General features: G+C 42.1%; 1 protein-coding gene across 27 annotated transcripts in view; it reads left to right on the forward strand.

Annotated features, from left to right (window-relative positions):
• The window catches only part of KCNMA1 (potassium calcium-activated channel subfamily M alpha 1), a 748,425-nt gene that overhangs the window by 691,558 nt on the left and 40,544 nt on the right, over positions 1–16,323 (forward strand). For 15 of the 27 annotated variants that reach the window (XM_067710405.1, XM_067710406.1, XM_067710414.1 and 12 more), the window contains one exon: positions 13,997–14,110. In XM_067710405.1, coding sequence (XP_067566506.1) covers positions 13,997–14,110 — 114 coding nt within the window. Of the gene's footprint in view, positions 1–13,996; positions 14,111–14,880; positions 14,962–16,323 lie in introns of all 27 variants that reach the window. The other 12 variants (XM_067710402.1, XM_067710403.1, XM_067710407.1 and 9 more) reach the window with 1 other exon arrangement.

Raw genomic sequence — 16,323 nt, forward strand, 5'->3', positions numbered from 1 at the left:
GTCTCTGTGTTATGAAATATTAAATCAAAATGCTTACCATTCCCAAATGTCCCAGAGATAAATACCAGCAGTACTTTGAAGCCCCTCTTAGAGCTGTTTTGCCTGCAAATTTATCGTTTTGTCTGCATTTTCAGAAAGCCCTGTTTTCTGTGAAGTATAGCACTCTAGGTAGTTTTTAAGGCTCAGACTCCTCTGGAGTTGCCTGTGTCGGCAACAACTCTTATGTAGATGGCACACGAGGGATGGCGTGTTGATCGGCTCCTTTAAGATGATGAATGGGCAGAGAGTGTTATTGTCTTTGATTGCATGCCTCACATCATCTGTATGTAGGAATAAGAGGGCCATACTTTATCTTTAGCCATTTTATAAATATTTAAGTCCTTATAGTTGCCTAAAGATATTAAAGCATATTTTACGGTAGTCAGAATATAAATATTATATATAGCTCAAGATACCAAAGTAGTTTAATGAATTCATAATTTTATGTTCACGTTTATTGGAATGTGTTTTATGTTCCAAAAGTTCCATTTAAGGAATAAGATACCATTCTGCTTCCTGACAACACACCAAGTGTTGGCTGGCGTTTCGGGTGGGAGTCTCGGTTCCAATATCTGTAGAGGTTTTCATTAGGAAAGCAAGGAGGCAGGAAGTCAGGGCCCTGGGATATGTTTCCTCCATCTCTACATTTAAAGCTATATATAAATAACTTTCTGAATAAACAATTCTGGCGCTTATTTAAATCATTAAAGCGTTCCAGAGAGAAAACTTTTTATAGCCCCTTTCCTCTATTTCAAGGAGATTAATTCAGAGAACTTAAGTAAGAACAATAAAGATGTGGCTTGCAATTTTCCCTTCCTCCCCACCCCCTTTCAGAAACAGGGACACAGACCCTGCTGGCCAGTATACAGCCCAATTCAGGGTATTATTGGTTTGGTTAGTGCCTTCCCAATGCATTCTGAACATTTCTCTCTAAGTTAAAGAGTCCCAGCTTGCTCCTTCCTTTTCCTAAGTGCAAATAAGTGACAGGGAGACTATTACTGCCCCTCTTTTCAGTTTTCCAGGGAAATATAAAGACTTTCCTCTTTAATATTTCACAAAGTTTCTCCAGCTCCCAGCGGGAGTCCATGCTGGGTAACGGTTTGCTAATTACCAACAACAAAACTAGACATACAACGCTGGTAAATTACCTGACCCTTTCCATTTTAATGAGACAACAAGGATTTCCCGAAATGATGTTGTTTCACTGGTTAATGGTGTCAGCAACGTTGTAATTGTGGGTTGAGACACATGAGCTGAACAACCACATGTGGAAAGGGCTTTCTCTCGACAGGCCCTTTGGAGACTAGAACCACATTATCGTTAAGCCTCTGTCACTTGCAGGCTGCTAATCACTTACTTTATTATCCCGCATATCCATTGTCTTTCTTTAATTGCTCTTTAAATTAAAATTAAAAATAGTTCTAAAGCCCACCATGGCTGGGATAGCATCTTGATTATGAAGATAACTTCAAGAAAATGGAACTGATAACATATTGCCAAGGTTATAAGCGAGTCCCACTGTTATGTACCGTGCCTGCAGGCCCCAGGGGCCTAATTGTGGCAGTTTCTCTTCCTTCTGCCCATACTGTTTGTTTAATAAATGGTTATTTATGGCCTTTTTGGCCATTATAGCAACTTTGGAGAAAGTACATCCTTCTCATTGGTTTGGGCGCTGAAATTTCATTCTCCAGGCAAAGGTATAAACAGAATTGAAAGGCAGGAGCTGCACTACAGCTTGTGAGGGCCTCTGAAAAGAGGCCCTCTTGATTCTCCTTGCTAGCTTATTCTGTATGAGTTTATTATTAAAATTTAGGGTTGTGAAAGAGACATAAACTTTCGAGCTGAAAGGAACTTTAGAGTCATCCCCATTTTACAGATGAAGAAACTGAGGACAGGAGCAGTTGCCGTGATGGTGATCACATGGCAGGAGATGAAACTGGATTGTCTGTTAGCGAGTGGATTGGATGGAGGGCTCCTGGAGGGAGGATTGTAGCTTATGGACTGCTCCTGAGACAGGGTATTGTCTCACGCTCAGAGCTGTAATGTGCACGCTTGCGTGGTTGTCGTGGTGCGGTGCATTCAGTGCGTGTCTCTTGTATGCCTACACTGGTGTGTTTTTTCATGTGAACTATGTGCTGTGATACTGGAAGGGAGGGCTCCTGCCTTTCACTTCTTAAAAAAATGACCCCGGGCATGACTGCGGGCATTCCTGAATATTGAGTGATCAAACCCAGAGTTACCATGATTCCAGTATTATATACAGTGCCCCAGAATTAGGATGACACGTTTCTGAGAGCCAGAAGTCCTTGGGACATTGCCTTCTGTGCCTCGGTTTTACAGATGGGCAAACCAAGTTTGGGTAAGACATTGAATCTAAATTGTCGCGGGGAGTTAGGGGATGACCTGGAGCTAAAACCCGTGTCTTTTGATTCTCTGTTTTTCTGTCAGCATTACCAGTCTATCATTGACATCATCAAAAATGAGTTAGTACTTAGAAAGGGCTTACTTTGTGCCAGGCACTGTTATAAGCAGTTTATCTGTATTATTTAACTCATTTAATCTTCGTGACATATTACTCTTCCATTTTATAGGTGAGGAGACTAAGACACAGAATTTAAGTACATCGCCCCAGATCATAAAACTGGGAACCGAAGGAGGCAGCACTCAACTCAGGCAGTCTAGCTGCAGAATTCCTGTTCTTAATCACGATGTTATAGCTCATTTCAGGATGTGGTCAGAGGATATTGATCATGGTGTAAACAGAGACGTTCAAAATCAAACTAGCACCAATCGGCCTCTTCTTTAGTGGAGTTCTATGTGTGTGGGGAATGCCTGACTCTCGAAATCCAAGATTCCAGTTACATGTTCATCTGCCAGCATCATATATGCAGGAAAGCCTTTCAGACTTCAAAGGAAACATTTACAGTGCTTTCTTTTAAAAGACCATCAAATGTTTGGGACGTCAGCCACTATCTCTGTCCAGGCGTCCTGTCTCTAGAACCTGTCAGAGACAGCTGGCTGAGAGCTGTCAGTGACGGGATTCTGCTCTTCCTGAATTGCAGGGCAATGCCTTGGACCACTTGGCAAATCCATCTTTTACAGCTACTTAATTTTCTGTGCACTTAAGATATGGGTGTTTCAGTTTGCTTGTGATTTCCTAGCTCTGGTTTTTGCTACGCTGGCCATCGGTTTGTACTAAACCAAACAACTGGGGCCCATTTGGCATTTGGTGTTTTAAATGGAAAAGGACATTTGAAGTACATGACAAATGCTGAAAAACAAAGCCCGTAACACTGAGGACATAAAGAAACTGTTTATAATGTAGAGGTGGTTACATTTTCAGTCTGTCTATTACTTTAATGAGCTCTTTGCATTTCTTTGATTAATGCTCACAAAAGGGGGAGAAAAAATGGATGTAATGGAAACAAAATGGTATATAGTCTTGGCAGCATTAGGGTTTCTGTGTGTTTTATTAGTATCCACTTCGTATTGCTGTCTTGCCATGTGTACTTCTACCTTTTCCCTGGCATAGTATGCCTCTAGTTTGCTGGAAATGTGATCCAGCATGAAGAAGTTTCTATATTAGTGGCAAAACAGCCTTTGTACTCTCTGGTGGCAGCAAAGAGGGAGGGTCCAGGACAGGAATTAAGAAGTGGTAATAGTAGTAAAAAGAAAGGCTGATGTAGTTCATGCCATATTGAAATGAAGAATCCAACAGGTATGAAGGAAAGAAAAGAGAACATTAAAGATGCTTTAGAAACATTTAAACATTAGGTAGTAATTGGTACATAATCAGTAGTAATCCTTACAGTTTAAAATAGTGAATAAAGGGGAAGGGAAAAGTGCAGCAAAGATATCTTCGTGAAGTAACTACATGGCGGGGGGAGAAAAGTTAGTCAAGGCAGGCTTCCTGGAAGTGGTGAAGGAGGGGCAGGAACTGAGTTGGGGGAGAAGGGAGGGAACAGCATATCTGAAGTGGGTAAGACTTGGTGAGAGTAGGGATGGGAATCAGCAAATGCCACCCTTCTGTGCTGGAAACCAGCTCTGACTGCTCCTCCCCTCGGCTGTATACACAGCATTGTGGGTTTCCATGGGCTCTTTGGACCCATGTAAGCGCTCAGCATCCTTCGCTCTGAGATTGAGTGGCTCTTACAACATTGTAGGAAGTTGAAATGGTAGAGAACTGGGAACCCTGAAAACTCTGTTTTGCTCTGTTCTTCTAAAGCCCCTTAATCTGTAACTTTTGGTCACTTCTATCCCAGAGCATCAGTTTCCCCAAATTCATGTAGGTCAAAATGACCTTTAGGGTTGTTACAGCTCATCAGCGCGAGTCCCTCCACCGTGTCAATCAGCTGTTCTCAACCCATGAAGATGACGTGAAGTTGTGAGGTTTCAGGCTCTTTTCTCTTATTCATTTATAATTTTGGTAAATTTTCTTCTCCTTGCACAAATGAAATATATTTCTTTTAGAAAATTTGGCAACTAGGTATAAACAAAAAGAAGACACATATGAATTCCTTATAATCTTAGCATTCGGACATAAGAAAGTTAACGTTAGTCTTGTTTCTGCAGATATAAATATTTTACCCCTCAAAAATGGATCATACATAATAGTGTGTACCTGTTTTTTCCACAAAATTGTATCATGACCGTTTTTTCTATATCATGAAATGTTTTTCTGCATTATTTTTAGTGGATGCATACTTAACATAATCAGTTTCCTAAAACTGGACATTCAGGTTGTTTTCATTTTAATACTGTTACTTAATAACTACAAATGAAGACCATTGTAACCAAATCTTTTCATATAAAGAAATGTTGGCTGTGCATGTATTTTTAGAAGTGAAATTGCTTAGGTGAAAGGGTATGTCAAATTTTAAATCATTTAATCTGTGTCGCCAAATTACATCTTATTTTTAAGTTGTAAGATGAATTCAGAGGGGGTAAAAGGCAATTGAGAAGTTGTGGAAAATTCATCCTGACACCATGAGCTTTTGCACAAATGAAGAGGTTAGACCAGGTGAATATTAGGTTTCTTTCCAAATCTGTGGCCTTAACTGTGTTTGAGTTGTAACTAGTCTCCTCCCCTTCCCCCCTCCCTTCCTTATTCCCTCCCTCTTTCCCTCCCTCTTTCCCTCCCTCTCTCCCTCCCTCTCTCCCTCCCTCCCCCCCTTCCTTCCTTACACCAACCCCTCTGAGAGACAGGTTCTTACTTAGGGACCATAAGCTCTTTAAGTTTACTTTAAGGAAAGAGACTGTCTGCTTGGAGAGACAACTCTTGCAAACATATTTGTTTCATGTGTGTGAGACTTGTATTTGTTTCATGTGTGTGTGACTTGTCTAAGTGCTGACTATATCTTATGAAACTTAATGGACAAATAGCTATAGAGAACTTAGGTTGATTGATTGGCTGTTAGTTGGTTGGTTTAGTTTGCTTTGGTTTAATTTAGACCCAGAACAGAAACTCTAAAAAAGATGAAGTACCTTGTGCAGCTTCCCAATGCTTTCATTAAATACAGTCTCTAGAAACGAGTACTGTTAAAAATATCAGTGTTACTTATTGTAAATAAAGAAATTGACCCAGGTCTTGTCCCTGGTCACTGGAAGTGAACAAGAAACCTTGAATGAAGATATAGTCACTTGTTTCAATAGAAACTCAGACATGCATAAGCCATTTTACCAAGAAAAGAACAGAGATTTTTCTCAGTTACTATACTATTTGGGCATTTTGGTTGCAAGTGATAGAAATCCAACCCCAAAGCCTTAAATAAAGGGGAAGTCATACAACTGGGGTGTCTCTGGCGTTAGGCACATTTGAGCCCAGGAGCCTGAGTGATGTCAGAGCTCTGTCTCATTCTCTACTTCTTGATTCATTTGCCCTGTTTTCATTTGTCCCCTGGTGAGCTAAATGCTCACCAGCAGCCCCGTACTTACATCCTTGTGGTTTTGAAAGCATCTTTAGCATCGATTTCATCAGGTCTTGGGGAGAACACAGATTGGCCCCAGCTTGGAGGACAAGTGGATCTCTAAACCAGCCATGTGTCCAGGATGATGGGGGTCCATATTGTTGGCCCTGTGGAGTCAGGGTTGCCCCCCTCCCCTACCCCCCACCAAACACTGGGAATGGGCTCCTCATGTAGAGAAGAGGTTGAAGGGGAGCACGTAACAACGGAATCAACTAGCCTGGCTCTGCCACCAGCTGATCCGCAACCTTAGACACAGTAACTTCGCTGCTCTGAGCCTCAGTTTCTTCATCTGTAAAAGGGAGGTAATTACTAGAAGATTTCCAAAGGTCTTGCATCCCTAACAGAGTGATTGGTAAAGAGGCAAAAAGAGACCCAAATGGTATAGTTTAGGTTTCTCAGAACCGTCTATTAATGTAATTTCTAAGCTCTGTCTTTAGGCTCTGGGTAGAGAACAGTGATCAGTTCCAAGCTCATGAGTTACCTGGAGTAAAGCAGGTAACACAGTTGAAATTGGCAAGGGTGTTCCCTGCCCCGCCTTTCCCAGCATTGACCTTGACCTCCAGCAACCTGTCGGGGGCTGGCACCACTTCCAGCTCCTAAGTGGAAAGTGCTCAGTTAGAGTAGCTTCTGGGGAGTGTCAGGAGAAGTTTCTGCCTTGATAAAGAATAATTTTTTATTGAGTCAACACTGGTCGGCTCCTGGCTCTCGTGACTCAGGACTCCAGCTTCGTGGAAAGCCACTGAAAACTACTATGAATAACTATTACAAGGTTCAACTGAGGTTTTCCCTTGGCCGGATTTCTCTTGCAGACTTTTCTAAAAAATCTATTTCCCAAATCAAGCCTGGGCACGTGGATTTTTCCCCCTACAAGTTAGAAAGCAATCATGCTTCTGTACCTGGAATTTTCTCTACTTCAGCTGCTGAAGAATTTGTTGGAATACATACTGCAAAAAACGACTGCTGTGGCTATTACTGTACTTGCTCAGGGGAGCTATTCAGATGCCTCATTTATTGGAGCTTAATAGATTAAAAGTCCAAATTGAGTCTCATGATATAAGCCTAATCAAGTTCTAATCTGCATAATTTTCCCATAAGCAGCAATGGGAAATTTGGATAATTTATGTTTCAGCAGTTGCCAATCACGTGTTAAGTAGCATTGTTGCATTTACTTATCAAAATATTTTTATTGATCTTCACTTCATCTGACATTTGGCTTCGGGTTTTTTTTTTTCCTGGCGTTAACAGGAAATTTAATTCATCTCCTAGATGATGTAATATGAGATGTGTCTCTTGATTTTAACATGCCTTTATAGATCATTTTTAACGGTGATCTTTCCCTTTTACAACTTCATATTGAATACCTGTTTCAGCAAACCTAGATGACTCTGCCTAATTTATTTCTCTCGTTTAACGTAGCATATGGATTTCTAACCATCATTTATATGCACACAATAAAAGACAATTTGCCCCACCATTTGAACCAATTTCTTTATGTTACATCTATGGGTGTGGAGAGGCACTTACCTTCATTTCTCCATCTATTTTAGGGGAGGTGATTTATAAGAATTTCCATCTCCCTCTCTCCCTGGAAAAGCCTGGGGATTTAACTAGGGGAGATTTAGAAAGTACTTTGTGTTTCCCCCCACGGAAAAATACTGTAATAAAGCATTTATCATATGTACTGAGCTGTGCATGCTACCATACCAAGGCAAGTTAAGCATAACTACAGTGGGTCCCAGCTGTTATCTGCTATTGTTTAAAAGCGAAAACAATAAAAGAGTGAGACTGGCTCAGGCCTCAGACTCGCCTGCCAAGCTCAGCACATGAGAAAGAGAGACCATCACACACAGAGGCAAGGCAGCATGGAGCACGGTAATCCTTGGGTTCTGAAGTCAGACTGTCTGGCTGGAGCCCCCAGATCTGCCACTTACCAACTGGGGCGTTGGAGGAAGTTATTTGACGACTCTGAATCTTATTTCCTTCATCTGCAAAATGGTAATATTAGCAGTTCCTGTACTTACAGGGTTGTTATGAGGAATAAATGAGGTGGCCCGTGAAAAAACCCTTAGCGCAGCTTTGGCACGTAATAAGAAGGAATATGCCATGGTGACCTAGAGGAGGCTCTGGAGCCAGTTTACCTGGACTGAGATCTAGATCTGCTCATTCCTAAATGTATGCGCTGGGTCAAGTTGCTTAGCTCTGCTGTGCTTCAATTTCCTCATCTGTAACATAGCAGTATCTACCTAGGATGGCTGTACGGACTAGAGTTAAAACACGCGCAGATTTTAGTACATGCTGAGCGCTCAGTAAATGTTGGATTTTACTACTTTTTGCTTAAGGTTCTACTTAAGCCTGACTTCTTCATTCTCAAAATTACCTTAGTCAATCTAGATCCAGAACATTCTTGCCTTTGCCTTTTTTTTTTTTTTTTTTTTTTTTATTTTTGCGGTACGCGCGCCTCTCACTGTTGTGGCCTCTCCCGTTGCGGAACACAGGCTCCGGACGCGCAGGCTCAGCGGCCATGGCTCACGGGTCCAGCCGCTCCGCGGCATGTGGGATCTTCCCGGACCGGGGCACGAACCTGTGTCCCCTGCATCGGCAGGCGGACTCTCAACCACTGCGCCACCAGGGAAGCCCCTTGCCTTTGCTTTGAGTTCCACAAAGACCATGACATTGAGTCTTTCTCATCTTCAAATGCACTCACAACTACATTACCCTGGAACCCTTTTCTAGCCATGCCCTCTGGTAGATCTTATCTGAGTCACAGCCTCTCTTTGCTTGTAACCACAGGTGCTCCTTGGATGCTACGTCTGTATGTATGCACGCAGCAGGGACCCAAAAGAATTACTTTAAAAAATGAAACCTTAGTGATCTTGTTATTCCCGAGCCTCTTCTCCTTGAACTTCTTAGGAATAAGTCAAGTGTTTGTGTTAAATTCTTTCATGTGAAGCCATCCAAACTGAAATGCCCTTGTCAAATTTAACTATAGGTCACTTAACCTTCCAATAACTTCCCTGACACAGGCCAAGTGCTGCCTGCCATTGAATAACCAATCATAAAAAAGAAAATCAGGGACTACAGATTGTGTTCAGCTGAACCCAACAGTGGTGATGGTTGAGAGCACAAATTCTGGAAAAGAATATAGAGAGCGGTGAAAACCGTTTCAAAAGCCCGAGAAACAACAGAAGAAAGATTATGTCCTTAAATAATTAAAGGAAGTGGGAAATTAGGTCTAGAAAACAGAAGACTCCAGAGAGTCTGCAGTTGCTATAAGGCATTAAGAACCTTTCTTTCGTGAAGACTGGACACCAGTTTTTCAACATACCTAAAGAAAATCCTAGCCATCCAATATCCAAAATACTCCATCCTTAAATATTTTAGGCTGTATTTTTATCACTGGATTGACCTGATTATTTCTACCAAAATATATCCACACTGCTATTGCCTTCCCATTAATTTTCCAGGATTTTTCTCTATGTGAAAATTCTTTTAAAAAACTCTACCCAAAGCTACCTCAGTTCTTTATCCATAGGGAAGGGGGAGGCAGCGGATGCTGTTCCTAGCCAGAATATTTATTGTGTACTGAGTGAAATATTAACGTTGGTAGTCAACATTTTAAAGTATTTTTCTTCATACCAGGCATTGTACTAAATGTTTTAAATATACCATTTCATTTTATTCTCACAGCTGCCCTGTATAGTGGGTAATTCCAGCTTACAGACAAAGAAACAGAGGTTTGGAGAGCCTGTGCTATGCTCATGGTTATGTGGCTTATAAGTAGATGAGCCAGAATTTAAACCTAGGACATCTGACTGCAAAGCACATGCTCTTAGCTATTCCACCCCGTGTCTTCTCTGTGGGCCAGGCATTTTGTAGACAACCTGGGATGTTTAAAGAAATAGAAAACCCAGTCTTTGACCTAAAGTTCTCCTGCAGCATATGGAGTGAGCATGCTTGACAGGGGGCAGTGTTGGGCCCATTTCTGCCTGATGCCAAAGGAATAGAACAAGGAAAGTAAGCCCATCCTGTCTGCCCCTGAAGATTGAAATGGGGAGGGGTTTTCAGTGTAAGGAGTTCAGGTAGTCTTTAAAGTTATCTTTAGCCCAAAACTTGCCTCCCATGTCCATGCTCAACAGAGAGGAAAGGGAATACATCTAAAGAACAAGGAGGCCATCTTGGTAAGAGCTTGGGTTGTAGTTAATTAAACTTAAATCTTTTCCTGATTGAGAACTTCTGATTCCATCTCTCCCATGCCAACATTCTTCATCATCTCTTCTGGCAAAATAAGTGGTTGTTTCTAAAATTAACTTCCCGAGTGTTAGTTCAACTAACTGAAGGAGCGTTTCCCAGTTTCACTATCCTCTAGCTGTAGATCAGGGTCCCTGGAGGATATTCCATGTGCCAGCGCTTTCACATGCAGAACTGAAGCACTGCTTTATGTAGAGGGACTTAAAATTCAACCAAAGATGTACCCACTGCAGCTAACAAAGGGATGGGAAGCAAGACCATTAGGGACCTGGTTGCCATTTAGACCTGCCCCCTTATTAACAGCCGCTATGGTGAATGGGGTAGATGCCATCCAATGGCACCAAAGGCCGGATTGCCTCTTCTATTTGGAAGGAAGGTGCCTGATTTTCTGTTCTTTCCAAGGCCACGTCGGGAATCTGGGTCTGCTCTGCCATTTCAAGCCACAAGTTTCCCATTATAGGATCTCTAAGAATGAAACAATGCTAATAAATTCTGTTCCTCTTTAACACAACTCTTCAGGAAGGGCAAAAAATAAGATAAAATCTATTTCTGTTCTCTTTGCCTTTGCTTATAAAAATGTGTGGCTATAAAAGTAGCAAAATAAAAAGTGACATTATCATGGCTGAGGTTTTCTTTCCAACAAAATCACCCCGTTCTTGGGGTCCTGTGGAGGAGAGAGAAAGACGTTTAATGGAGAGATGTCTTTGGACATCCACCACAGTTTGTCAGTTTCAGATGCTAATGGAACCGGGCTTGGCGACTGAAGGGGAAAATGGAATATGAAAGCAAAATGAAAGAGGCCTATGAGGCAAGCATGTCATTTCTAAATGAAGGTTTCATGCAAAGGAATTGAGTCTTTTCACGGCTGAAAATGGAATCTTTAAATAAGATAAAATAAAAGGAAGCTTTGGTTTGTTGCCGGTTCTGTAATGAAATACTGTTTTCCTAATACCGTGTGACCTGCATTTTTACCTGTTTTATGGGTGCTAGTCCTTGACGTACAAACCCGTATTTTCTCAAGTCAGCATTTGATGATGGATGTCAAAATACAAGCCATGTATTATGCATATAGCATTACCGATTTAAGGTGTTTACTTGTCAAGTTGAAGAAATTCAAAAACGTCACATCCACTGAATCTACACAGCTGTCACTTGCAGTTTTTCATGCTTTTGAATGAAACTTCTGATGAAAACAGTTTAGTTTTCCCCCTTCACTATTCTAGGGGAAGAAAACAGCAAGCATTTCAATTGCGTGTTCTTGGTTACATGGTTGGCTGAAAAACACACATTCCAGAGTTTAGAAAGATGGACACTATACTGTCCTTCAAAGTTACTTAGCCTGTGCACAGGGTATCAGTATAAAGAATAAAATTAAGTGCAATCAGGGAGTGAACGGTAAATAAAACTTTTTTTTTCTTTCTGAAAATATGACACTCCGATGAAATTTATACACAGGAGAGCAGAAAACAGGAAAACTCGTTGATATCTTTCTGGCATTTCATGCATGATGTACTTCCAAAGCAACAGGCAATTATGAACACCTGTCATTTCATTCCTGGTAGATGAAGATTCCCACATACCTTCATGCCAGAAACAACCCAGTCTTGCCGCATTACCAGAGAGAGGCGCTAATCTCTCTGGTCACACAGTCTTCGGAAATTTGTTCTTGGAAACTTCGCAAGTGACTGTATCTGTAATTCCCTAATCCATTGATAAGCCCAGGTCGCCATCCACTACGGGCAAAGAAGAGAAAACAAAGAGAACGTGAACTTCTGTCTGCCTGTTCTATAAGGGGAAGGCAATTGGGCATGGCGGCCAGTGTGGAGCTGGCGGTGCCACTTGCCACATGGCAAAATTAATTTTCACCAAAAGAATGTATGAAGAAAATAAATGTATCATGTTTATACGGCTATGTACCTCCTTAAAGAGGCAGCCATTTGACCTAGCTGGGATGCTTTCTCACCCTCCCTAAACTTGAAAATATGGTTGGGCCGAGCTCATTCTAATATATATTGAGATTTGGGTCTGAGACCCAAAGAAGCCCAAACTGCAAAAGTCAGAACAAGTAGGCTACTCTCCAGTTTACTGTGCCCACATCTACCTTATGGGGTCTGTGTCAAGCACACTGGGAAGTTCAAGGGTCCACTATAAGCAGGTGGCATATGCAGCAGTCAGGATGATTTCAGCTGCAAGTAAAAAAAACTCCTCAGTTTGGCTTAAACAAAAGGGAGGAAAATAAATACACGCATATATAAAAAAATATTTAGTTGTACATATATTGTGTATATATATACATAAATATTTAATACATAATACAAAATACATAAATATACATAAACAGACATTATATATAATCTCATTATTATGTGTATAATATATATAAAAGCTCATTACTACCTTTTATATTATAATCTCACTTATAAATGTATAAAGTCTCATGTAGTAAGAAACCCTGAGATCAACTGGTTTTGATTCTAGGGCTGGTTAATTCAGGCACTAAGGACAGTTCTTCCTATCATTCAGTCTTTTTACCATTCACTTCAGCCAATTCATTAAGTTGGCTTTGTCCTCAGTGGGCACCCATCCTGGTTACAAGACAGCTGCTACAGTTCCAGGCACTACAGGCACAAAAGCAATGTCCAGTGGATCAAAAGAGAATCTCTTCCCATGTGATATTTTTTAAGAGCAAGGAAACATCTCCTCAAGCACCCAGGCCAATTTCCTCCCACTTCCCCTTGGCCAGAACCCTGTCAAAGGCCCAGGTTTAAGTCCCTCACTGGCAAGAGAATAAGTAATCAATTGGTTTAAGGTAACAGTCAGGATAGGTTAGGTTATGCTGTGGTAACAACACCACCACAAACGACAACAAAACAAGTCTCAGTGGCTTAAAGCAACAGAGATTGATTTTTCACTCAGAATGCTTTGTGTGTCTGGGCTACTGTCCAGGGCTGCTGCCCAGCCTTCATCTCCATAGTAACCTGTGTTCCCACTGTTGCCACAGCCTGGGAAGAGAGATAGCAAGTCAGATACTTGTACCAGGGCTTCCCTGGTGGCACAGTGGTTGAGCGTCTGCCTGCTAATGCAGGGGACACGGGTTTGAGCCCTGGTCTGGGAGGATCCCACATGCCGCGGAGCGACTAGGCCCGTGAGCCACAACTACTGAGCCTGCGCTCCGCAACAAGAGAGGCCGCGATAGTGAGAGGCCCGCGCACCGCGATAAAGAGGGGCCCCCGCTCGCCACAACTAGAGAAAGCCCTCACACAGAAACGAAGACCCAACACAGCAAAAATAAATAAATTAATTAATAAACCCCTACCCCCAACATCTAAAAAAAAAAAAAAATTACTTGTACCAGAAGTGATGATATGCGTTGTTCTGTTTGCTTTTCATGGGCCAGGACATTTCCTATGTCACGTGGTCATATCTAACTTCAGGGAGGCACAGAGGTACAATCCTCATGTGTGCCTGAAGGAAGAAGGGAACAGAAATCTGTGAGTAAGATCAATAATTGGTGTAAAGACTGGTTTTCAGGGAACTGTCAAAGTGGGTTAGAATCTTTTATAATGGTCTCCTACTTTGCTCTTCTGAAAACAGCTCATCAGAGTTTATCCTGGGAGTGCTAATTTTTGACTTGTAAATAATGCGTATGTTACTTTTTTATTGTGTATACACACTATACTTTCATCATTTCCAAATTTTCCACATTTCTGATTTTCCTTCTTCCTCTCTTTCCTTCCCACTAGGGTTCACACCTCCAGGAATGGACAGATCCTCTCCGGATAACAGCCCGGTACATGGGATGTTACGTCAGCCCTCCATCACAACTGGGGTCAACATCCCCATCATCACTGAACTAGGTAGGAGTGAATGTCAGCTTTGGGTGGATTTTTTTGGTCCTCTTTTCCAACCATGCAGGATATAAGGAGGTTGGCCTGAGTCTTAGCTCTTTCAGTGTGGTAGGCTCTAATGGGGTTTGTCTCGGGGGGAGATTGGAGAAGGGTGTGGGTAGAAATATGACAGATGACCCAAGGGAAAACTGATCTATCTTTCCTCTGAGGTGAATAGATAGTTTCCTTATGCTGGTCACTGTTTTCAAAGGAGCATGAGATGAAGGGTTTGAGATTGGGGCATACATTAGGGAAGCGGGAGGAAGGGAGGAAAGGTATGGTCCAAGGATTTTTTCCAGTGATTCACATTGGAAGCATCTGTGGAAGGTCCCTCCCTGGAGGTACAAAGCCTCAGGTCTAAGCCAACCCCATTGTGAGAACTGCATAGAAACATTGGGCTAATATGTGATAGTTTTACATTTCATCTATTCTAGTTGAGCTTTTCAGCTAAAGGCCATTTTCACTGACTGCCGCTCTGGTCCAAAAAATGATGGGGCTTTGAGGGCCATGAACATTGGCCAGTGGGATCCAGCTTTTAACCTGGCCATGGCACTCCCTGCTACTCTTTGTGAATTTGCAAAACTGCTACGTGGTCTCTTCCCCCGAAGATAAACACTAACTACCTGTGGTCCTGGGTCCCTTTACTTTAGAATGTCTCCTCTGTTATTCCCTCACTCTTTTCTTTTTCTGTACTTTCCTCCACTCCCTTTCCCCAACCCTTAACTGCTGTATCCCATTAGCTAAACCTGGCAAGTTGCCTTTGGTATCAGTCAATCAGGAAAAAAACAGTGGGACGCACATTCTAATGATAACTGAACTGGGTAAGAAGCACTGTTTTCTTTCACATCAGTATCTCCTTTTGTTTTGTGGTTCGTGTTTCCAACTATCATCAGCTTGTTTTCTATTTCACCGGCTGTAACGGAAAGGCTACCCCATGGCACTGCTTTGAATGTGTTTTATTTGTGGCTCTGGTTGGAATCGGCTGTCTTGTTCTAACCTTCCTTAATGATTTTTTCCCCACACAGCATCAGTAAACCTTTGATCACACCCATCTGACCTGGCAGTTGTTTCCAAAGCATCTTTGCTCTAGTTCATTTTCTTTGGCTTGGGCCTTTTTTTTTTTTCCATGTGTCCCCCTGCTCCCCTCCCACCTTCTCCCTTCTATTCCTCTTTCGAGCACACTGTCAGTTTGACTGACATGTCTTCACAGCTCTCGGAGGAAGTCAAGGGAGAAATATAAAAATTTTAAGATAAGAAACCTAAGACGGTGCCTTCCCTCCAGCTGTTTATTTTCCTTTATTCTGACTTTATTTGCCTTTTTTTTCCTACTCAGCCCTTTCTCAGAAGCTCTGGTTCTGAAGCCATAAACGCAGCCAGCTCATAGGGGACCCTTGCTTATTAAAGCCAGGTCTTAAGAAAGGATGCAAAGGATGAGCTTAGCAGCCACCAAGGCCCAGCCCTGCACTCTGACCCCGACTCCGCTGGCCCAGAGCCCTCTCTGGGAGGAGATTCGGAGCAGACTCATCTAGAAGATGAAGGCCTGTGGTCGTGACGGCATTTGTCAGGCTCTTCCCCGATTCCCCATGACTTGGTTAATAACTCTATGAAAAGCACCCATCGGCAGCAGGTCTCAGAGGACTGGGGGCTGATCTTCTAGATAGAGAAAGCAGGTGCTGCTTGGTGGAGGGTAGATCGAGAGATAGGGATCATCTGCCTTCAAATAGCTCACAACTGAAACGGACATGCCATTTTCTTGGCTCCAAAATATATTTCAAAATAATAGAGCAGGCTTTTAACACAGTAATCTTGCTTGCCAGGTGTCTGGAAACAAAGGAATAAATTGTCCACCATTCAGCACAGCATTATTGTCGATGTAGCTATTTATCAGGACAAATTCACTCAGGTCAAGGAGTGCCACACTATTTTCTGTTTCCAACAGTAGGACAGGTGTCTTTTTCATGTTTAGAGAAGTTGGCTAAAAGCATAGGCTTCTGGATTGCTCTTCTCAGAGCCTTAGGCTGGTAAGGGACCCAGGGAGCTTGTGTGGCCCAGACTTCTGGTGGGAAAATTCATCCAAACATCTCTGTCTCAGAAAACCTCAGCAGCATTTCAGTATCACCACTGCCAGGAATTTCTTTGTCTATTTGGAATTCATGCGCTGCCAGCTAACTGGGACATCTTTA

Source organism: Pseudorca crassidens, chromosome 16 (assembly GCF_039906515.1).
Source record: "Pseudorca crassidens isolate mPseCra1 chromosome 16, mPseCra1.hap1, whole genome shotgun sequence".
NCBI classification, from domain to species: Eukaryota; Metazoa; Chordata; class Mammalia; order Artiodactyla; family Delphinidae; genus Pseudorca; species Pseudorca crassidens.